This window comes from Perissodus microlepis, chromosome 6 (genome assembly GCF_051167445.1).
Source record: "Perissodus microlepis isolate ML-2025 ecotype Zambia chromosome 6, ASM5116744v1, whole genome shotgun sequence".
NCBI classification, from domain to species: domain Eukaryota; kingdom Metazoa; phylum Chordata; class Actinopteri; order Cichliformes; family Cichlidae; genus Perissodus; species Perissodus microlepis.
In genome coordinates this window covers 13,255,183-13,278,648 of record NC_140466.1, presented here as the reverse complement: position 1 = coordinate 13,278,648, position 23,466 = coordinate 13,255,183, and the positions used below count along the sequence as shown (strand labels likewise).

Below are 23,466 nucleotides of genomic sequence, written 5' to 3'. Positions count from 1 at the left end.
AACTCACTTCCAATAGAAACTTACAAAAAAAGTAACCTGTGCCTTTTGACCCTTTGGAATATGGCGTTCCACTTTCTGGCAATATAAAATAGAATAAAGTATAAATAGTTAAGTGAAAAAAAATGTCGCCAAACAACAACAATAATGTGTATATGTAGAAAACGGGATCAATTCAAATTGCAGTCGCACACTTCTGCTCTTATTTTAATGGTCCATATGCTCACTTCCGGTTGTGTCCAGCGTCATTTGCTTCAACTTGACGCGTCATCAGTGTGTTGGGAGGGAACAACCCAGAACCGAGTTCACTTCTCCTCTCACGTTCAGCACAGAAGACTGCGTCCTCTGGTTCTGATGAAAGAAGTGAGCCGGAACTCCGGGAGCGTTTTATAACTCGGGCTAAGCGTCCCCTCGCATGCTCTGACACGTCTCCAGACTGTACACACATCCCGTCGGTCGGCGGAGGGAACCTTTACTCGGCTGGTTTGACACATTGTGAATAAACAGAAAAGAGGGGGGAAGATGCTGATGAAGGAGTACAGGATATGCATGCCCCTCACAGTAGAGGAGGTAAGTTCTCCACCACTTGTTTCTTTTGTTATTTTTTAAATCACGAGCGGGGTTCAGTGCTGTTCGGACGACCTTAGCGGCTAACGCCATGGGTTTGCTTGTCCCAGACATGTGACAGGAGGTCATATGAAGTGAGAAATGCGTTCAGGTTAACTTCACTGGAGACTAATCTATTATCTGCGCTTTATGCACACTTCTCCGCCTTTATCGGCACTTTTCTACTCGCACTTTAAATCACTACTTTTTGTCTGATAACGCATTGCAACACAAAGAACTCCCAATACAAGCAGGTGCCTTTGCACAGCTCGTAAAACGCTTCCATCAAATATAAAACCAATTATAGATCCGATTGTTTGATCAGCTGGTGGTAGAATTGCGTACAGTGGCAGTGTGCTCTCACTCTTCCTCTTACGGCCGCACACTCTAACTTGCTCACATGCAGGCAATTACATGCATATTGCATTGCATTGATGTAATGCTGCACATGATGACACTAACACAATGCAGAGCAGGGGTCGGCACACTGATACCTGCATGCACTTGTGCCGCACGCGGCGATGTCAGAAAGAATTGTCCATTGTCTGTATTCAACCTATTTGTCTGTTTGGTCCCGTGACACAGTCTAAAATTAGAAGCTGAAGACGATCGCTGCTCTCTTGTCCTGGCATGCTTGCTGTACAGCACAACAGCATTTTTATCAATTGTCACCCAGGCCTTTGTTTTTCTCATTCATCTCCATCCCTCTTGTCGTTGTGACGTGTGGGTGTAGGGGGTGGTGTTCTTATGGCTGGGGGCTGGTATAGTCACGTGGAACAATGCTTTCCAGTGGCATCTCCTCAACCCCAGACTTTATGAGTAAAATCCACATGAGCCTTGGTCATCTCTGAGGAAAGAAACAAGTATTGTAAAGCAGATAATGAGACCATTTTTTTTGTCAGGCCTTTTACGGGGAACTTATTCATTCATATTTTCCTCATTTTTGCTCTCTGATTCATACATGGATGTGGTGATTGAGTTCTCCAACAGCAAATTTGTGTAGCCCTCATTATATTCTTGTTTTCTGACACCTTCAGGATTTGAGGAAATCATGATTAGAGATGGAGGAAGAGAGGATTTTTGCACTGAAGTGCAGTTACACGCATCTCCCGTTTACATGTACAGCCTTACACAGTAATTTTAGATTCACTGGGAAAATCTTGCCGCATGTAATAAGTTCACTTTTCTTCCCATGGTCAGCAGCAGTTTTCTCAACACACACACTACGCAAAGTTTCACACCAACAATTCATGTAGAGACCTGCGGTTAAAAGGGAGAAGTCATTTTCTTGCACAAAGGTGTTACAGGGACAGTGTGCTCATGCCTGTGTTCTTAAACACCTTTGTGGTGTGTGTGTGTGCGGTGATATTGCGTCTTAGCGTTCACACATGCTTTTTTTTTCCATTCAGTGAAGCAGCCTTTCCTGTGAACATTTTATAAGCTTAGAGGAATAGCGAGCACTTTCTTGTCACGTCGGTTTAACTTGTGAACAGATGGTAGTTATGAGAAGCAAGAACAGTGTAATCAAAGGCTCAATCTGCGATCGCGTTTTCAACAAGAGGGTCACCAGGGTCACCATAGCATGAAAAATTCAAAGCACCACATTGGATGCTGCTGTTTTTTCCTTTATTTACAAGTCTGCTGATACGTGGGAGCACCTGACAACCGCTAACCTAAGTTGTTATGTGTATATTTATGAGAATATGCTGAGCCAATGACACTTTAATTTACCAGTTCGTACTTTCAAAAATGCTGTTACAGTGAGGCTTGACTTTTTGGCACCTGCTGTTTTAACTTCCTGTTGCTATTTTTTTCCTTCCTCTGCAGTCGGGCTAGACCCAAACTATGAAAAGCACACGTAAACCCAGGGTGAACTTAAAAAACCCCAAACCCTGCTATTTATGGTTATTGTCAAGCTTTAAAACCCTTATTGAGGTTTGTATGATGAGGTGCAATGAAGCTAAACAAAATACTTAAATATACTCTTAGAAATACAGTAAAATTGGAAGTATAAGGAGTATATGTAGTTAAAGGTGAAGAAAAAAATAGTATGGATCAAAATGCTCAAAAACACTGACGCTTTTGTACTGTACTCAGAATCTGATAGTTAAAAAGAAAACAGGGATGGAGACATTACTCTTACTTTTCAGCAAACAAGGAGGAGAGTGGTCATCCACTACTGCTCACACAGGCCCCGCGCTTTGCTTCTTTTTTATTTGTGAAGATAAATCCATGTTTGGATGAAACACAGGAAGCAGGGTACCATTGTTTGCTGACAGTCCTGTTACAGAAAGGAACCTCCTTAATGATCTGGGGGAAAAACATATTAGGCTGTAGTTTGGCCTGTTTGTTCTTACTATTCTTATCAAGCCTGCACACATTGAGCTGAGTGTCGTCCCCTCGCTCCTGAAAATCCAGTTTCCTGCCAGTCCAAAGGGATAGGAAGGATGGATTAAGATAATGAAAGACGGAAGGGTAGAGTAGACAGATGAGGCATAAGGACAAACCGCGTTGTGCTGCCGGTTGATGTGCTGAGCAGAAGGGAAAGGATGGCAGAGAGGACAAGAAGACAGGAGTGGGGGTAATGGGGGAAGTTCTGGGAGATTTTTTTTCCCCTTATAAGCTCCCTTGTGTCATAAACCGATACTGCTGCTTGCTGTGTTGCGTCATTCGAGCCCTACTACTGAGGTTGGACTGGCTATCCGTGCTGTGTTTATACAAGTTTAACAAACATCATGCGCACTGAAGGAATCATTTAGCAATACCAGAGTGTATGAGCTGCTCTGTGAGGCTCAGTTCTTTCCTCTTAATCATCTCTGGGTGATGATTAAGATGCCTGTCTGGGTGTGTTCCTGACGTATTACTGCTGCAGCATTTTTCCATCCATACTCAGCCTTTCTCATTCTTCTTTCCAACTTTAAACAGAGGAAAGTGGTCTTCCCAATTTCTTTGGACATGAAACTAGAAAAAAAGAAACCACACAGAGAACACCTTATTATGTTCACGCGAACATTTTCCTGTGCTTAGCTTAAAGATTAGAGAGAAAGGAAAGAAATCCAGTCTGCACAGAACCTTTAAAGCTCACTAATTTCCAATCTTTACTACTTTTTTAAATCTCAAATATGAAGTGTAAACACAGCACGTCATGGTCTTATTGGAGATTATTTTCTCTGTTCAAATCTAATCTTTTAACCACACATTTGAGTGGCAGGCAGCAGATGATGTCACAACTCTCAGCCAAGAAATAGACATTACCAGACGGCTGGTTGGCTATACTAGCTGAACTTTAACTAGACATTTCAGTATTTATGATCAGCCAAACTAGCTCCTGCTTCTCATCTAGATGTTAACACCCAAGGCCTGTACTATGAAGCTTTGTTAGTGGAAGGTTTTTGCACAGGGTTTTCAGTCTTGGTGAGGTAACTTAGTTTATTTTGTTAAACGCCCATAGTAACTTATTCTGTAAACCTAAACTGCTTTGGTGCAGGTTATTTTCGAGGTAAGAAAATGACACATAAAAATACATGTTGACCAGTCAGTTCTCTTGAAAGCAGCATCTTATTTCCTGAAAAATCTCACTGTGTAGATATAAAGAGAATCTGAAGATTCTCAGTAGTTGAGACCGTAAACGACACAAATACATAAAGTAAGACGTGGCACTCCAAGAATCTCGACTTTAAAAATAATGGTGGTAGAAGTTTTTTAGTAACAAAAAAAATCAGATATCACTGGTGACTTATTGCTTTTTATTTATTGACAATATATAAAATTTGTGTTAATACAGCCAGGTTTTTAGGTGAACTGACAAGGCTAGATCCGTGTCACACAGACAGTTTTTTTCCCCTGGCTTTACACTGACAGCACATATGTGGCACTTTTCTGATAGTTACTCTCCAGTTAAAGTACTTTGTACTAGAAGCAACATTCACACATTAACACTTACATACGGGACTTTACCTCTAAGAAAGTCTTACATGCTTTTCTTGCAACAACTGTATTCAGTGCACCATATATTATTATTGCAATATTCTCCGTAGTTGTTCTTTTCTCATAGCTAGAATGGAAGAGCCTGGTTCGACTTATCGTCTTGATATCCAAGTTCTTGTTACTGCTTTGTGTTATGTAGCTAAGTTAAGTCAGTCTACATATATTTATAGTACAGACCAATCCCTTGTATAATTTTATGATAAATTACGGTTTTTGTCAGCAATAGCCGTAGACAGAAAGAGGGTCTTTTTGGAAGACAAGAGCGTCGTGATGTTAGAGGAGATTAAAGTCAGGCACCATGTATTAGTCAGTAGACTGAATAGCCGATGGACAAACAAAGTGAAACATGTGGCGTGGACAAGTCGGGGCAGAAAGAGAGAACTGTGTTTATCATAGGCTTGGACTTATATGCATTCCAAGTGGTAATATTGTTAGATTTGCCTCAGAGATGAGCTCATTTTAGCCTCAAACTTAGATTTTATAAGTAAGTATTCATAAGTCTTGAAATTGCAATTGCAAAAGTTTCCACCTAAATGCTCACAAGCCTTGTTGTAGATTGGACTCACCTAGCAAATGAAAAGATTTGCTCATATTAACTTTAATTCTGTCAGTGTAATAATAACGGCCAGGATGACTCAGTGTAACTCAAGCCTTTGAAGCAGTTCACTCATAGCGTAGCTTCTCTGTTTGAGTATTGGTTTAAAGTTCCATCTCAGAAGATTTACATGTAATACTAACCAGAACCACTTAGCCAAGAAATAATCATTTTCCCTTTTAAGTGCCTTGGGAATAAATCTGCTCTCTTCTCCTACGAGCTGAGCCATTCATCAGCCACCGTGGCGCTCGACAATTCATCAGCCACCTCTCTATCCTTTCCAGTAAAGGATAGGACACAGATGGATGTATTCCTCCTTCTCCTCTTTCTGTCGGTCTGCCATTATATATTTTTCCTTCTGCAGCAGCTCTCACTTGCGCCTCACTGTCTTTGTTTGATATGTATTTTTGGTCAACCTTTGGCTAACCCGAGTCTCTATGTGGCCCCATCAGCACAGTTGTTTGAGATCATAGCCCTGGTGGATGAATTTAAAGTTTTCATTGCGAGTACAATTTCACACTGTAATAGCTTTATCTGTGTCATGAAAAGGGCACCAGAGAATCTCTTTGAATTGTGCTCAGATGTAGACCTAGACCGTATCATTTGAATAAGGTTGTCACAAGAGCGCGCAATGTTTTCAAGGGAAAAGACAAAATGATGCAGGGCCTCATTGCAGAAGGTCAGCCTCTTTTTTCCTTATTAACTGTAGTGACTCAGAGGATAATGACATTCAGCAGAGGATAGTGAAAAACACACCCTCTCAAAACTGAATTAACTGAATATCCATGAGTTTTTAGTCTGTTTGGTGTAGTCGACAGACAGTAGTACCCTTTGGCTGAATGCCTGTTTGATGGGGTGTTAGCGCTGGCAGTAACTGAAGGATTATGACAGCATCTGATTGTGAAATGCTGTAATCTCCTGAAAGACTTGAGCTGGGATAACATCTTTTTTGGGAAAAGAATGACATATTTAGAGGAAACCCAGAGGTATATCCATTATTGACCGCCATGTTTATCATTTGGAAGGAGTAGTAAAGCCAGATTTTGCAGAAACTGCTTGTTTTAGGTGCTAGAGAGAATGGATGGCTTGACATATAGAAGGGTGACTTAATAAATGAGAAGACTTAGGGTTGGCTGACTGCTTGAAGGGATGTCTGGATGGTAGGTTCAAAGGACACCTAGGTGGCTTTCTAACTCGACATTTTTTCGTGGTATTCATATGTTTGCAATTACCAGTTTTGTATAAATTCATTACAGAATGCATATCCTGATGTAGCATGCCCACATACTCGCCAAAAGAAACCTGCATACCTTACTGTAGCGTAATTTATGTTTGCATAGCTTAATTTCAGCTGAACACCTGCTCTGCTTCGACACAGCTGAGATTATCATTGATGTTGCTGACTAAAAGCAACTTGGACACAGAAGTGCAGTTAGCATCTGTTAGCTGTAATGTAGCGGATATTTACAAAGCGCCATAATAGGATTTGAATTGCTGAGTCATTTTGTGACTGATATTCCCCATGAGGGAACTGATATTCCCCATGAGGGAACCCATGAGGGAACCCAACCCTAAGTCCCCATGAGGGAATATCAGTTGTAAATGCACATGGAAGCATTCATATTGTTCTGACATTGTATGAGCCCTCGAGCTTGGCAGTTTGAACAATTTCACGCAACACTGGCTTCCATCGCTTGATGTACTTAGTGAATTTTATCTCAGTAAGACTGTTCAATAGACACTAAAGGGTTACATGTGTTGGAAATATTGTCTGTTTCCCCAGGATATCTAATTTGTGTTGGAGGAAAAAAAAAGATCAGTCTCTTTAACTTGATTGGCTGCCATTGTCAAGTGATACTTTGGCCCAGAGCAAATTTTTATGACACTAGCAGTTATTTTCCATGTGTCCACAGGATGAAAGGCAGAAAATATGTAAGAACAAATCTGTTATGGCTGAATGAAGACAGCAATGCTTCTTTGCAGATGAATTTTTTTTTTTTTTTTTTTAGGCAACGTAATTCAAGAAGACAGTGTCCCTGGAGGACTTGGTGTTCCTGTGGTTTGAATGGATAATGTAATAAAGTTGCAAAGTGAGATATTGGTGATTGCTGTAGGGAACTTCTCTTTTTGCGCTTGTTAGATGAGTGAGGTGGAAGTTTGAGTTTTCGATTCATTACCTGCCTTCCGTAGTATATTAACGTAACCTCAAGATGACCCCAAAGCTCCGTGATATCCCTGTATCAAAACACCAGTATTTAATTCGAAAGCAGAGCTGCACATTTACTCAGTATATTGTTTTCGCACTTCATTGTTAGATCCCTACAGACCACCCCAGAGTTTGTTTGGGAAACAGGGCCCATTACATGCTGTTTATTTAGTTGGTTTCGTGGTAAGGTGCAAGACCTTTTTGCCATCTGGTATACATGACAATGCTATGATTCAATCAGCGTCTCATTTACTGCCATTTACTCTTCTAGAGGAAACCATCATGGGTTGTGACGGACCATTATCCTCGGATGAAGACTATTCTCATTTCCTAAATGGCTGTGTGTGTGTGTGTTTGTGTGCCGGTGTGCTAGTGTATCTGGATTGTATTGAGACAAAGGCCTTTTCATAACATAAGAGCTCCATGATGTCGTCATGCAACACTGACAGCCTCGCCTGGACCGATCCTCTCCTTTATGTTCCATACTTTTAGTTGGAATGAGTGTATTTGTGCCTCTTTTTTGTTTTCAACAGTAAGGCACATAATCATTGCAAGCTCTTCAGTGATCTGTACTCTATAGCAGCATCAAGCACTCGAAGCCTGAGACGCTTATGCGAGACTGATAATGAGCTCAAAATGATGGACAGCAGTTCCCAACATTTTGAGAGAGAGTGAAAACCCAGTGATCACTTATTGGAAATTTGCACGACACAAAACCCCCACTCGGATATCATTAGGAGTATTGCTTAATCATTTTCTGTTTTCCCATAAAGTCACATAAAAATAAGTAATGGAGTTAAATGAGTGCAGCGCAGGCTCTTTTTGATCAAGCCTTGGCATAAAACAACCTCGTGTCACCATGGAGAAAAAAAAGGATTTCTTCCACCGCGCTAGCAAATCACACAGGAGGGATAAGAGACATTTTCTACTGGCAGCCACAGTTAGAAGGCGGCTGCTAAATCTGTAAAATGTGGCTATAAATAGAGACAAAGCAGCTGATTCTTTACACCAAAGCAACTTTCTTGCTGTGTTCAATTTGGGAAATGTCACTGAAAATGCTTACTGTTTGCTACTTTGGGTGCATATGCTAATGCCGTGTCTCGGAGATGCTTTATAAAAAGAAAAAAAACCATGCTGAGATTAGAATAAAATGTAAACGTCCTTTTTTCTGTTTGCTCTACATCCTGCTACAAGAGTTGAAAGGGTTGCTCTTCTCTTTGGCCCTCAGTGTAATTGCGAATGCTGCCTTGTATAAAATCACCAAAATATGCACAAATGTGATACAAGGATGAGAGGCTAGAGTCTAGATAGAAGATGAGTGTAAATTAATATACACAGCCTCTTTACAGCACTTGACATTACAGGCATTCATTTGCTGCTCTCAAGTGGGTTCACGCAAATCTTCTTTGTTGTTTATCGAGAGAGCTTTCGCAGGGGTGTGGTTGAAGAGATTTTGCAGGAAAGATGACAGGAATTACATGGAATGGTCTGCGTGAATGGATTAGTCAGTGCCAGTAGCAGACAGCAAGGGCATCAGAGAAGTAATGTATGACAAATTAAGGATGAGAGGCGAGCTGATGATGATGTAGTGTTGTTATGCATGATGTGTACTACTAATAACGCATGGAGACATGGGGAACGCAAATCTAGTCGCGTGGAGTATGTGCATTCATCGTCGTGAAGTGATATGCATACACATAGAAGCACTACAGCAGCAGCTGACGTATGTGAAGATCTCCTTTTTAGTTTCTCTTTATTAGGAGTGGACAATGTAGCCTCAAAACTATACCACAACATTTCAGAAAGAATTTGTGATAGCGATATTTAATGTAGTACAGAAACCCCCCCAAAACTGAACAGCATTTTGTTGATGCTTGCAGCTTGCACATAGCAGCATCGATAAGTAAATAAAGGGCATTTAAATTCTCCTTTTCCAATAAGCTGCCATCAGTGTCGCTTCCTAATTTGAAGTTTAACTTCACTGGAAAATTACAGTGCAAAAGCAGTGACACAGCACAAGTCAAATGTAAGAGCAAAAGTAGCCCTGGTAGTGTTCTGGTTGGAAATTTTAAATAAAAGTATGACATAATTGCCTAACGCAGCTTATTTTAACAATAGCTTAAGCAACTTAACTTTGTAACTCTTGAGGAGCTGCGTGTCACAAACTGAAAACTGAAAAAACGAAAGAATCTTTTTGGGATGTTGCATTTGGGTCGAGTTTTTAAACAGCTGCTTAGAATCCTGTTTTTCCAACACGTCAGTAATTTCCATCCACCGTTTGCTCTTCCTGTCATGTGGGATGAAGCTAGCGATTCTTGGTTGAGCCATTTGTTTGCACATCACCAGCTGCTAATATCTTCTTCTTCGTAGCCTGGTTTTACTCGAAGGTCGTTGACCCAGTGGTTAAACTAATTTGAAATTGAAACCTTTAAGGGGAACAGCTTATGGTCGCCCGCTCACCCCAAGAGCTAAACTGGTGCCCAAATTAGCTCCTTTCTTTGGTAGTAAATCGTCGTCGAAGGACGAGATGTGGCTCTTGCTCCCAGATGTGCCTGGGCTTATCTCATTATTGCGTGCACTGCAGGAAGTAAATGCATCACATTGCTATAGCAACAATATCACAGTATGACATTTTTTATATCACGTAAAAATGTATACCTACATTAAAGACGATATGATGTAGCTCAGCTCTGTTTTTTTTTTGTTATACCTTAGGTGTAGCAGAGAACTTTGTGGAGCCTCTAGAGTGTCCCGAGAGACTACTCAAAACACTTTTTACAATATGTGGTATTTATTAATAATAGATTTTTGGGCAGACACTCAATATTATTTCATTAGTAAATCTGTCCATTTTTCCAAATCATTTGTGAAAACAGTGGAAAATTCCCATTAATTTTTTTCCTGGCGCCATTTAATGTCCCCTCCTGTCTTACCATCGGTGCCAAAAACATCCCCATTCATTCAAAAGACATCAACTTTGTCGCTCTCGCTTCGATGTTAAGGCGATATGAGGGAATGGGTGATTAAAACTGATTGATTGTACGAGCAGTGTCAGAGTCATATCGCGCACATGCGCTTATGTCTGAGCTGTCAGTGGGGTTCTGCTCTCCACAGCAACCCCTGCATTTCCCAATGATCACTTTATCCAAGCTCGTGCACACTCTATTATTTATCTTGCCACAACCGAATTTCCACACCCCCTTTTTGTGTTTTATGAATTATTGAGTAGATTCCTGCCAAAAGCAGAGGGGTGTGTGTGGGTGTGCAGGGTGGGGGATAGAGGGGTTGAGTGGTTGGGGGGGGGGGGGGTTAATGCGATAAACAGAGTAAACACATCACTTCTGTCTGAGTAAAGTGTTGGAAATTACGATCCTACAAACGCACACAGGAAACTAGATTCTGGCTGTGACGCTGAAAGTGATTCTGAGAGGACAATTATTAGCACTGTTAAATTTCAAGGGTGATTTGATTTCCCTTTTAGGAAGCTCCTTAATGTATTTTGTAGTGCTACATGGTGCTAAATCCAGTTGTGATGCTGATCTAACATTATATTATTGACAGACTTGCTGTCCCATCTTTTGAGAGTAAAATTATCCGAGTGAACAATCTGTTTTGAATTTCAAGATCATGCAGTGTCTTCAAATCAGTTATATTCCACAAGTGCTTATTTATACAAGAATTATAACATGCCAGCATTAACTTTATACAAATGTAACTGTCTGTTTACATGAAGTAAACTGCTATCTGGGAAGGTTACCTCTATTGACTTGTGGCCTCTGCTGTCAGATTTGAATTTGTTCACGGTCCCCTGAATATGTACAAACACACTTTAGCAACTCAAATATAGACTTTGCACTTGTTCTGTGATATTGTGGATAGTGAGTCTAAATTCACACGACCATAGACTAGCGTTGGTTGCTGTCGACAGCTAAGACCTGTTACAGCACAGACTGGTGTTTGGCTGCAGAAGAGCGCAAAATAAAAATGACGGCATCATATAACATGTTAAACAATGTTTTTAATCACTTCCTTTTGAACTGTAGTGCTCTGGTTTTGACAGGCAAGAGGGAAAGTTCAATCACAAGTTCCAAATAAATACAACAAGGTGCTTAAAGCTTGATTTAGGCTTATATCTTCAATACTTAAGCAAATGCCAAACTGATAACGCTATCACCTTTAGTATGAAAGTGGCTTTAAAGTGGCCTCGTGCTTGTTTGGCTACACTGTTTGTGGCCGGCTATTTACTGTGTTCTGTGTGTTCTGCCCTGATTAGGTCTTTGGCCTTTCTTTCTTGAATAACCTTTAGCTCTATAATCTATGAAGAGTGAGTTGCCATCTGATTCAATTTAATGTTCCGGTGGTCCTCTTTCACCGTCTGTAGTTTCACATGTTGTGCGTGTGTATTTTGTATTTGTGTATGTGTATACAGGCATAGAGCTGAACCTGTATTTGTACAGTAGCTGCTGGTCCCTGCTGTCTCTCCACAGAGATACTTAGACAGAAAGTGCAACAGAGGATTGCAGAGAAATGGAAAATATAAATCCACAATCCCCCCCCCTCTCCCTCTTTTTTTTCTGCCCTTTTTTTCTCCATTAGTGCATGAAGAGGCGAGAAGGAAAGATTTACCAAGATGGGGTTAGGGTATTAAGATGGAGATGGAAAGTGGAGGTTCACCAGAGGCTTTCATTCAGTAAAATACGTGCAAATAAGAGGAAGAAGGGGGAGAACAAAGATAGACTGAGATGGTGTACTCGCATGAAATATGGAGAAGGAAGGATACGTTTAAAAAGTCATCTTTGGTTTAGTGCTGCTTACTGCTACATTAGGATGATTTCACTGCCTGACACTGAAATTATAGCAGCTTTAAGAGTGTTTTACCAATATGATGTGCTTTAGTTTTTTGTTTTTTTGCACTTTGCAAACTTCCGTCAGTTACTTTGCCGTCTTCTGAAATAAGTAAGGCTTAATTTCTCAGGTGCGTCAGTGTCCATGTGTGTGCAAAAATGCATTTGGCATTAATGAGGCTATGAGTGAATCTATTTCTATCGCTTTTAGAAAAGTTTCAGCTTGCTCCCGCCATGTGTAACTGAGCTGCTTTTACACTCGGGATAAGAATACACTTGCGCACACTGGTCATCATGCTGTGCTGCTACGCCTGCAGCCCACACACAGGTGCAACGCATCTTTGGAAGAACTATCATCTCAGCCTACACACGCACATACATACACACACGCACACAAATTAGACAGGCTATAGATAGCTATATGCTGACACGCTTCATTATCGTCTCTGGTTTCTATGGTAACCAGCACCATCCTTCCCTACCATTACCCTGATCGCGGACTGGATTATAGTGATTATTGTGTAAGGCTATCCCTAGGATAACTGTCAAATAATGAGGCAGTTGAATGAGTCTTACTTTACCCCAAACCTGGGGTTTAGCACCAATCACTTGCTTGCAGTGTGGATAATTTCAGCTTGGACACATTGATGCCAAGGTTAATAGGCTCTGCTGTTTTTTTTTTAAGCATTTGTTTATGTTATGTTTCAGCAGGGTGTATATTCAATCCAGCACATACCTCTAAACGCAGCAAAATTTAAATGAACCATGAAATGTCATAAGCTTCTTTCTCTTTTCTGACAACAAAAAGACAACGCATGATGACGGAGCCCCAGTGAGGAAAGAAATGAGACGTTCAAGTGGTTGTTAATGTGCGTGAAAACTGTTAATGAGAACAGTGGGCTAATAAGATGCATGAACTAATCTAATATTTTTGTGCTAAAAAGCTTTTGGGCTTGCTGGGGGTCCTCCCGCTTGTGATTAAACTGGTAGAAATCCTAGATGCATCCAAAGTGTTGGACTGATTGAATGACATTGCAATACTCAGACACTAGATTTTACTTGCAAGAGATGATTCTTTATTTAACCGGCTGACAAGAAATGCAACGGGAGTAAAACAAGCTTTCAGATGGTAAGAGCTTTTATCTGGATGTGAAATAAAAGCTTACATAGCCTTTAAGTGATTATAATGAGAGACTTTATATTTACCATCATCTCTGCATCGAACAACTTCTGCAGTTTGTTTTATAATTGATTGAATATTTCAGCACAATAACTGCTATTCAGGTGCACATTTTGAACTTCTCAAGTTGAAAATGAGCCTTGTCCAAGTACGCTGAGCTCTCCTTGGGTACAAGATTTTTAAGGGAGTGCTGTCTTGTACTAACCTGGGCTAGATGTAAGGCCAGTATTTCCCCTGCCACCTCTGCATGAAGGAATTCTGATGAAGGAACACAGAGATCACTTGCTGAATGAAGCTAATAAACTTCATGTCTTATTTTAATGGGCTCACAATGACGCTCAGGCAATCTCTGCAAGGGACTGCCTGAGTGTGAGAGAGAGGGCAAATTATTTTCCACACCGAGTTACAATTCCCCACGTGATTGTAAAGGTAGGTCATGTTTTGAACTCCTCCTTTGAAAAAGAAGAGTTGGTATTGATTTCTTCCCTCACTGGTGCAGGTGCGTGTGGCGTGTGTGTGTGTGTAAATTTTCCCCTGTTTTAGTGTCCTCTTCCACCGAGTCAGCCCTGACCACGGTTGATTTGCTGTGTGATTTGCAGGATTAAGCAGCGAAAATGCCAGCTAAGATGCATTGACTGGAGAAAGTGTCTGCGCGCGCGCGCGCGTGTGTGCATACATGGAAGCTACATGGCTGAGAGTGGGGGGATGAAGGGGATAATGTTTGGAGGAGCAAGTAGAGAGATGTGCTTGTCTAATCATTTAGATAACAGAATGGTTGATCACATTGATAGTTGGCAGTCAGCTTGTAGGAAAGTACAAAAGGAAATCGATGTTTTTAATTAGAAACTGAGCACATGTGCCTGTCTGTGCAGTTTTATAAAAAGAAGTGGGTAAAGAACAGATAATAAGAATAATGATTTTTATTTTTTTTATATATTTGCATTTAATATTTGAAAGCATGGCTCTTTTGTAAAGCTGGCAATTGTTGGTTTAAGAAGTTGTTTTTTCTTTTTTGTCATTCTGATTGTGTTTTAAACACTTAGTATTCATTTTGTTTTAGTTTTTTTATGTGTGACGTAACGCTCCTGGTTAAATAAATATTCCTATGTTTTTTTCTCCTTTCTGACAACAAACAGATAAAAAATGATAATGGAATCCCAGTAAGGAAAGAAATTAGACTTTTGACCTGTTTTTTTTTTTAAATTATATGTGTAAAAACAGTTAATGGCAACGGTGGGCTAATAAGATACATTAGCTAATTTAACAGTTGTAGCTTTTATCCTAAAAAGGGGTCATCTTGCCTGTTGGAAACCCTATAAGTGGCTTGTTTTGTAACATTTTAAAGAGACTGTAGTCTGTAGCAAATCAGAACCATGTTAGTGGTTCTGTGAAACTGTACATGGGTATAGCAGTGGTTCGGAGCTACTTGCTAACATTAGCCTGCTAATGCTCGCTAACTGGCGCTAACCAGCTGAGCTTGTTGAAGTAGTGCAATTTCCCCAGGTGGGTCCTTTGAGGTCATACCAGTTTTTGTGCCAACTCATCCAGTATGTTTTATAATTGGCAGGATTAGGAATTTAATATTTTACCTGCTGGTGGCCCCCGTGGAGGTCCTGCATGGATGAAAGCGCTACGACAGGGTTGTAAAGTTCTGCAATGGTAAAATCACCAGACTCGGCCCAGCTAGGATAATCAGTGATGAGGACTGTACATGGCAGCTGAAGCTAAATGACCCAAAGAGACCCTACCCCACCCCTAGGAATGCAATTATAGCAATACTGTGTAACATTTCACAAGGGATTACTAAGGAACGCGGACAAGATTTATTTTTATATATGTAGGAAAGTTAAGTAGGGTTCAAGAAGACTGTTGTCTGTTTGTTTCAAGCTTTAAAAAAACGTGTTATTTGTTATTGTTATTTAGTTTGAATCATTTCTACATTACACTACAAATGGACGTAGCCACAGAGTAATTCTCACAGACTTTTATGTTCCCTTTTAGACTTTTCTGTTTGCCACAACATTGATATACAGTTAAATCATGTTTTAAAAACTCATATTTTTTGAGCATTCTCATAGACAATGATTCTAAGGATTTTTTTTTCTCTGCTAAACTTCAGATTTAAAAAAAAGAAAAATCCTAGGAGTAGTTGTTCAACAATTATATGGCATGATAGATAGCAACAAGAATTTTAATTGCCCATGCAAAGAGAAATTCTTACGGTGGAATTATAAAGCTGTGTCCACACTGCAAGAGATTTGCAGTAATGTGGTGACCAGAGACATTCGACCTCAAGGGGCGGGACCTGAAATAATCTTTTCTCAGCTTCCAGACGAGCGTTTGCAATGATCACCAGTGAGAGCACAGTGTCCTGTTAATTGACACATGACCTGGTAGTAAATGCATTAGTTGGTTTGGCAACCCGATCCTAGAATGTTGACAAGTAACCAGCTGTCAGCTTCAAAGCAATGCACAATCAATTAACTGCTTTCAATGTGGACGAAGCAGACGTTTCTGCCTGTCCCTCATTATAGTTGCAAGAAGTGAATGGAAATGGAAAACCTTTCTAAAGTTGCGTCCACACTGGAAGTGATTCAAAGCAATGTGGCAACCAAAGACCAAGACAAGCGACAGACGTACGGTGACTAAAAGTGATTCCAGGGAAAATAACTGCTGGCATGGACATGTGGGCACAACTTGAAATGAACGTTTCTCACATTGAAGGTGAGCAATCGAAGCAGCTACCAGCACAGGATACCGCTGATTGACATATGACCTGATAGTATATGCACGACAGGGTTACCTAGGAAACTAAAGCCTGGAACGTCTGCAAACGACTGGGCATCAGCTTCAAAGCTTCCAGTCTGGATGCAGCTTGATAGAACCTAAACCAAACACCACCACCCTAGACACAGAGAACATCTATACATCAAGGTTTTAATTTGAAATTTGAAATTTTACTGAAAAATATAGCAAACATCATGACCAGCAATGTTACCATACACCTATACACAGAATCAGAATTACTGATAAGAAACGGAAGTGATACAGTAAACACCACTGCACAGTGTACACGTTGGTGGTTTCGGTTCATTTTGGAGACTGGTATAGGTCGCTATGAACATCCACTGGAGGGGAAGCTGTTCAGTATAAAGAAAAAAACCCCCAAACAAACCAAAACAAAAACCAGAACCAAAAAAATCTCGACATTAAATATCATTTTCTTAAATAAATGATTCCATAATGGTTTAAAAAGGGGTAACTACCAGCTTTGTTTGCAGAGATGTCCTCCTGTTTCAAACAGCTGCTGTTTGGGATCACTAGCATATAAAAATTACATAATGCTGCTTTAAGTTGTCTACTGTGTGCTCTTCATTTTCGTTCTTATTTGAATTTCCATAACAACACTGCAGTTTTTCTGTTCAGCCTCCCTCAGTGTAGCAGCTGGTGAAAATGAAAAAAAAAAAAAATACTGGGGAAGTTTGATTTGTATGCCCAAGTCACTCTCTGTTCACTTGATGCTATTGGTTCAAGCCATCCAAGTGTGCATCTCATAAAGACTATCTCCCTTCTCTTCTATCACCATTCACTCTCCTTTCTCTTTCCAGGCTTTACAGCCCCAGAAAGGCAAACAGGGGGCAGATGTGCAGGCTCTTTAAATAGACCTAAAGAGGCCTTAAAAAGCAGCCTACTTAGCTCTGGCTCTTGTTAAAGTCTGGTTGCCCCTTATGGCCCCTCAGAAATTCCACAAACCCCTCAGTTGCTGCAATTTATTCTCTGTTTACTTTATTTTCCCTTTTTAATACCATAACTTCTAGTACACCTGTTATCTGTCTGCTGTAGAACAGCTGGTGCCATTTCTAAGGAAATATAATTGTTGCTACAAGCAGAGAAGTGATTGATTTCGTGTAAATACAAAAGCCAGCATGTACGTAATGCCCACAAAGTCCAAACACTGAAGCGCAAGTGTGAACTTCTAATACTGATTGCACAAGCCAGCAGTGTGGGAAGGGCAGGTCTACTACAAAGTAGATTCAGCCTGCTAGGTAAAGGTTTATATGGCATATGTCACATCCTTGATCTATTTTTACACAGCCGTTTCCAGTTCTTGCTGCTTTAAGTCTCCGTGGTTTCAGTCCTGAGTCTTTTTTGAGGACTTATAGAGGTTACATGGACTCACCGGCTCCTGGGATGATTCATCTCATATTGATCAACCTGTGCTAATTTTTGACTCTCTCGCTTGTTGCGTTCTGGCCCCCAAAGTGTAGCGTTTGTTTGGTGCTAACACATCTGCTGATCACTTCCCACACATTTCTTTTCTCGGTGTGCGCGCTCGTACGTGTTTGTATGTGCATGACTCACTCTCATCCCACATCTTTCTCCTCAAAGGACAACCCCTTTTCAAAGTCCACTACCACAATCCCAGAATTCAACAGGGAAGGGAAAGAAAGGCAAGTTTAGATTTTTTTCTGGTGTTTGAAAGTATAGAAAACATAAAATACTATATAGAGAAACCCACACGGTAGTATGCATGAATACTGGTATATTTAAATCTCTATGCTGACAGGTGTGTAAATTCCATATATACAAACACAGAGAAGATGTGCAGCAGGTTATAAACAGGTCATAAGGATGTGCATTAAGGGTGATTGAAGCCAGAATATGGAAATGTGCTAACCAGTGAAGAGAGTGTGCTGAGAAGATGTAAGGATTACTTTAAGGAGCTGATGAATGCAGAAAATGAGAGAGAAAAGAGGATGGATGGAGGATAGTTAGTGAATCAGGAAATGCAGAGGATTAGTAAGGAGGAAGTGAGGGCAGCTGTGAAGAGGACGAATAGTGGGAAGGCAGTTGATCCAGATGACTAGGAGAGAGGGCAGTGGACAGGTTAACATGATTTTGAGGAGTGAAGGGATGAAGGGGAATGGAGAAGAAGTGTACTGGTACTGGTGATGTGCAGAGCTGCAGTATCCACAGAGGGATAAAGCTGATGAGCCATACCATGAAGGTATGGGAAGGAGTTGCAGAAACTAGGTTAGGAAGAGAGGTGACAATCAGTGAGCAGCAGTAGGACTTTATCCAGAGGAAGCACACTAGTGATATGATGTTTAGTTTGAGAGTGTTGAGGGTGAAGTTTAGAAAAGGTCAGAGGCTTCGCTATCTTTGTGGATTTAGAGACAGCATATGGTAGGGTGGCAAGAGAGGAACTCTTGTACTGTAGGTGGGAGTCAGGAGTGGCAGAGGAGTATGTGACGGTGGTGCAGGACATGCAAAGGACAGAGAGACAGTGATGAGGTGTGCGGCAGGGGTGACAGATGCGTTCAATGCGGGGGTGGGATTACATTAGGGATCTACTTTGAGCCCTGTCTTGTTTGCCATGGTGATGGACAGGTTGATAGATGAGTCAGGCAGGAGGCTCTTATTTGCAGATGACATTGTGACCTGTTGTGAGAGTAGGGAGCAGGTGGAAGAGAGCCTGGAGAGGTGGAGGTATGCACTGGAGTGGAAAAGAATGAAAGTTGGTGGGAGTGAGACAGAGTATATGTGTGAGTGATAGGGAGACGGGTGGAACTGTAAACTTGCAAGGAGGAGAGACAGTAAAGGTAGGTGAGTTTAAATGCCTGGGGTCAGCCATCCAAGGTAACGGACGGTAAAGGAGAGAGTGGAGACAGGGTGGGGTGGCTGGAGACAAGTGTCAGGGGTGAGCAAGAGTTAAAGGGAGGTTTACATGGTTGTAGTTAAATCTTGCTATGATCTATGAGTTAGAGACAGTGACACTGGCAAAACTACAGGATTCTGAGCCAGAATTGGCAAAGTTGAAGATATTAAGATTTCATTGGGAGTAACTGGGAGGAGCTGGGTTCAAAAGGAGTAGATTAGAGGGGCAGCTCAGCTTGAGCGGTTTGGAGACAAAGTTAGAGGCAAGGCTGAGATGATTTTGACATGTGCAGAGGAGGGATAGTGGATATATTGGACAAAGGATGTTGACTATCGAGCTGCCAGTTCATCTTCTACATGCTTAATAATGATCACAAAGGCTTTCCTCTGTGTGTTTCTGTGGGAATGTGTGTGGGCATTCCTTCTAATCATACAAATAAAGGACTACATCTAAGAGATACCAGTGAGCCTAACTCAGAATGGTCTTCATTTCTTCAGTTTGTATTGAGCTAAATCTCTAAAAACACTACATAACAGCAAATGTCCTTTGTGTTTTGCTGCACAGTGTTCACACAGTGTTTGGGCTCGGTTTTGCACTATCAGGTTAGAAAGGTAGCTGAAAACAGAGGTGATGCACATGCAGAAACTGTTAGGCACTAATCAAATGCTGTTTTAGTTACATGAGAATATAAGTTGGTGTGTTGCTTCTTTTGGAAATGTGGGAGTTCTGTTGAAAAACAGGATCAGTGTTACAAATATTGATCACAAATTAACTGCTACTGTTGCAATTAGTCAGAAGAAGTTGCTGAAGAAAAATAAGACTGTGGCGTTGAGATCTTTCTTATCTACCTGTTTTTTAAACTTTATCCCAGAAGAAATAACAGCAGCACTAACAAAATAACAGTAACCTATTACTGAGGTCATGTTCCTGACAATGCTACCCATGCATTATTCATGGAGAATCCAGAATTGGTTTCTATTTGTGGTCCTTTCTTAAAAGGGTGAATAAATAATACAGGTGGGCCCATGTTGTTAAAACTAAACAACAGAGCAATAATGAGCTGCCTCTCCATGAGGACGGCAACTGAACAGTCTTGGAGAGCAGTTAACGACGGCAGTCTTTGTTATGCCCTGCAGCCTCGGTGAGCTCAGTGTAGCAGCATATGAGGTAGTTCTCTGCTTCCTGCAGATTCTGGTTACACTGAACCTTTACATCTGAGAACAAATACTGTTCTTGCCAGCTGTAGTCCTACATGATGGACGTCAAGTCGAAGTCTGCTCCGTTTTGGGAGAAGAGACACAACAGTGATTTTATCAGCTCGAAAGTAGGGAAACACAAGAGGGGAACGTCTGAGACTAACTGATGAGGATTTGTTTTTGCTCGAGAAATCATTTTTAACCATGCTTTCTTTGGAGTTTACTTTGTGGTGTGGTAATACAGTCAAGTTCCTGCTGAACCTGATCTTCTTAACATAAATTGTAGTATGATGTATTGCATAACACAGTAATGTCTTCCAAGATATTAGTATTAATAATTCGGTACTGGTTCTAGCACCAGTTTGAGATATGCAGAGGCAATAAAACTGAGTCAAGCTCACTCTGAGACTGTTGCTCTGTGATTACAAAGATCGGCTCTGTCTTTTCTCCAACTCCAAACATTTTCTAACTTCCTTCCCCTTTGCACCCCCATTGATGTCACTGCAAAGAGCCACACGCAGCTAAACACACACATCCAAACTCACATGCTCACACATGCTGGCCAAGGATCAACAGTGCAGATACTTTGGAAAAAGCTGAGTAATTTCCTCGAAATACAGAAGGGAAGAGAAGCATTGCTGCTGGGCTGTTTTGGCCTTAGCAGGGACTTGACGTCAGTGGGAGGTGAAACTGGACTCCGATACGCATTTCTGAAAACTGGACCCAGAGGCCTCAGTGGATGATCCATTGGATTCTCTTTTTTTCCTGTTACTGTTGCCAGTATTTTTGTCAAGCACTTGATAAGCATTGTTATGAGTGGATTGTACAGAATTCCAAAAGTGTAAAAACAGCACTTGAAATTAAGCACTTGAACTGCAAACGTAAAGTTCATGATGTGAGGTAACAGTTTCATTATAACTTAATAAACCTGTAGTTAAAGTGACATTTGTTTGTTTTTTGAACACATTGCAGTAGCCATCAAGTTTAATTTAGTCAGTTATTAACTTCACACTGATATGAAGTTTTAACTCATAAAAGTAGATTTGGTTGAGGATCCTGCATCCAGAATTTTGTCTGACTGTCTTGTGTACCTAAATAACATTACATACAAAAGTAGATGGATTTATATTAACTTTGAGGTCGTCATTTCACAGACTGTGTTGTGGTACAAAGCACAGTCGCAGTGCATTTGCGGAGGATTACGCAAGCAGTTGGTTATGGAAGTGTGCCAGAGTGCTGACTCTGAATGTCAAGCTCCTTTTTCTGTTTTTTTGTTTTTTGGGGTTTGTTTTCTTGCTGGTCAGTGTGAAGTTATGTGGAGGGGGGGGGGGGGGGGGGATTTGTGAAGAGAAAGAAAGTAAAAAAGGAAACCGTTTTTTGAAGGGTTTGGTAGGAGGTTGTTAGTGTTTCACTTAAATGATTACCCGAACTTTGGGCTTGATTACTTGGAAAATGATCAACCCCACTTTAAGGTCTTAAAGCATGCTTTCTTTCTTTACTGACAGTTCTCTTCTTGTGACATGATTTGTTTTTTGCATTTGCCCATGATTTCCTCATGTTTGGGGTTAGTTTAAGTTTGTGGGCTCTGGGTTTTGAGAAGAAGGAAGTGATGCTTGGATTTGTGACTGCCAGAAGATTATTTTCGCCACCGGTCGCTCCTTCATGACGCCAATACTTAATGGAGAGATGAGATACGTGCATTGAGCAATAATTGTTTATGTGTGTGGCTTGTGGTTATTGGCCTGTGGTCACACAGCGAAAGCTGAAGCAATGGCCACAAGGCCTCGATGATCTGTGTGAAATAACAATCCAATTTATGAAGCCACTAATTCAGCATCATGGAAAATCATTTAGGGGAGCACACGAGGGTGGGCATATTCAGGAATTGCCTTTAGGGATGTAAAGCTGTCATGTAATTTTGAGAGAGTGAGCTGGTGACTCGCACGTTATCAACTATTAATGCGACTTGGATAAACGAGATGCGATTAATGGCAAGGAACTTTTGTAAACCTGTTTAAACACGACAATGTTTAAACACATTGTTGCCCTGTAGCAGTTTCATAGTCACATAAGAATGAACTCTCTGTCTCAGAATTATTAATGTGGTCTAAGATTGAAGACCTCTCTGCTTGTTCTAAACGTTATATAAACATCATTCTTGCATAGCCTGCTGTAAACACATTTCCTCAAACCACAAGAAACACACTGTAGACACTGGAATCTTGGTCTCTATTTTAGTCCTACTGGTAGGGAAATGAATGTTGGTTTGTGGTAAAAATTATTTTCTTAGGATTTTCTTTTATTTCGAGCAAACAAAGATCACAGTCTAAGCCAGTGTTTTGCTGAAACACAGTTTGTTGCTTTGAACGATGAACACAGGCTTTAGTTTACGTTTAATCACATATTTTGACAAACTATATATTACCACAAAAGTGTGCAGGCCCGAGGGTGTAGACATTGCACACGGTCAACCTGCTCTATTTCTTTTCTAAAAATATTTTGGACTTCTTAACTGCCTGTTTCTTACGCTCTTCCTCCTTAGTGTTTTTGACCTTGGAACAATGGCCCTGGTTAGCAACACTGTTATGGAAACATGGTTAGCTTGACAGATAAAAAATCAACAGACAGAAGGTCGAGGCCAGTGGACAGAAAGCTTTTAAGTCAGTCACCACACTTTACCAGCAGCTGTTTGTCAGACATTTTTGCTGCTGAAGAATCAAATATCTTCATGAGGCAGCTTCTTTCTGCTTGCTGACCAAACAAAGCAGGGAGTCTTATAAAAATTCAAAAAATAATCACTGATGCTGGTTAGTAGTTCTTGCTATAATAGATACAGTAGTGCTGGAGATATATTGATTTCTGTACATGGCTTCCTGCTGATGTTGTAGAATCAGTAGCCAAAGTTTCTGCAATTAGCTTTGTGTGTGTGTGTGTGTGTGTGTGTGTGTGCAAAACCCCCCAAAAACCAAATGTGTTGCATTTCACTTTCGGGGGGAAACATGAGACTCCATTGCGTTTGCTTTTATGCTATCCGGTCGTTAAGTCTGACGTCACTAGCCGTGTCTGGGCCTAAACTCCGCTGCAGGTCCATATATCAAACGATCACTATGGCATTACTGAGAGTTGAAAAACTGTCTAAAGTCTTTCATCTTTAATAAAATGATCAGCGTTCTGCTCTACCAGGTGTAACAATTGA

At 40.8% G+C, this 23,466-nt stretch overlaps 1 protein-coding gene across 1 annotated transcript in view; it reads left to right on the top strand.

The window, feature by feature from the left end:
• The first annotated feature begins 269 nt into the window (after positions 1 to 269).
• The window catches only part of LOC146385246 (cytoplasmic phosphatidylinositol transfer protein 1-like), a 74,974-nt gene continuing 51,777 nt past the window's right edge, over positions 270 to 23,466 (top strand). Inside the window, exon 1 of the mRNA XM_084930866.1 lies at positions 270 to 567. Coding sequence (XP_084786992.1) covers positions 520 to 567 — 48 coding nt within the window. The 5' untranslated portion in view covers positions 270 to 519. The remainder of the gene's footprint in view (positions 568 to 23,466) is intronic.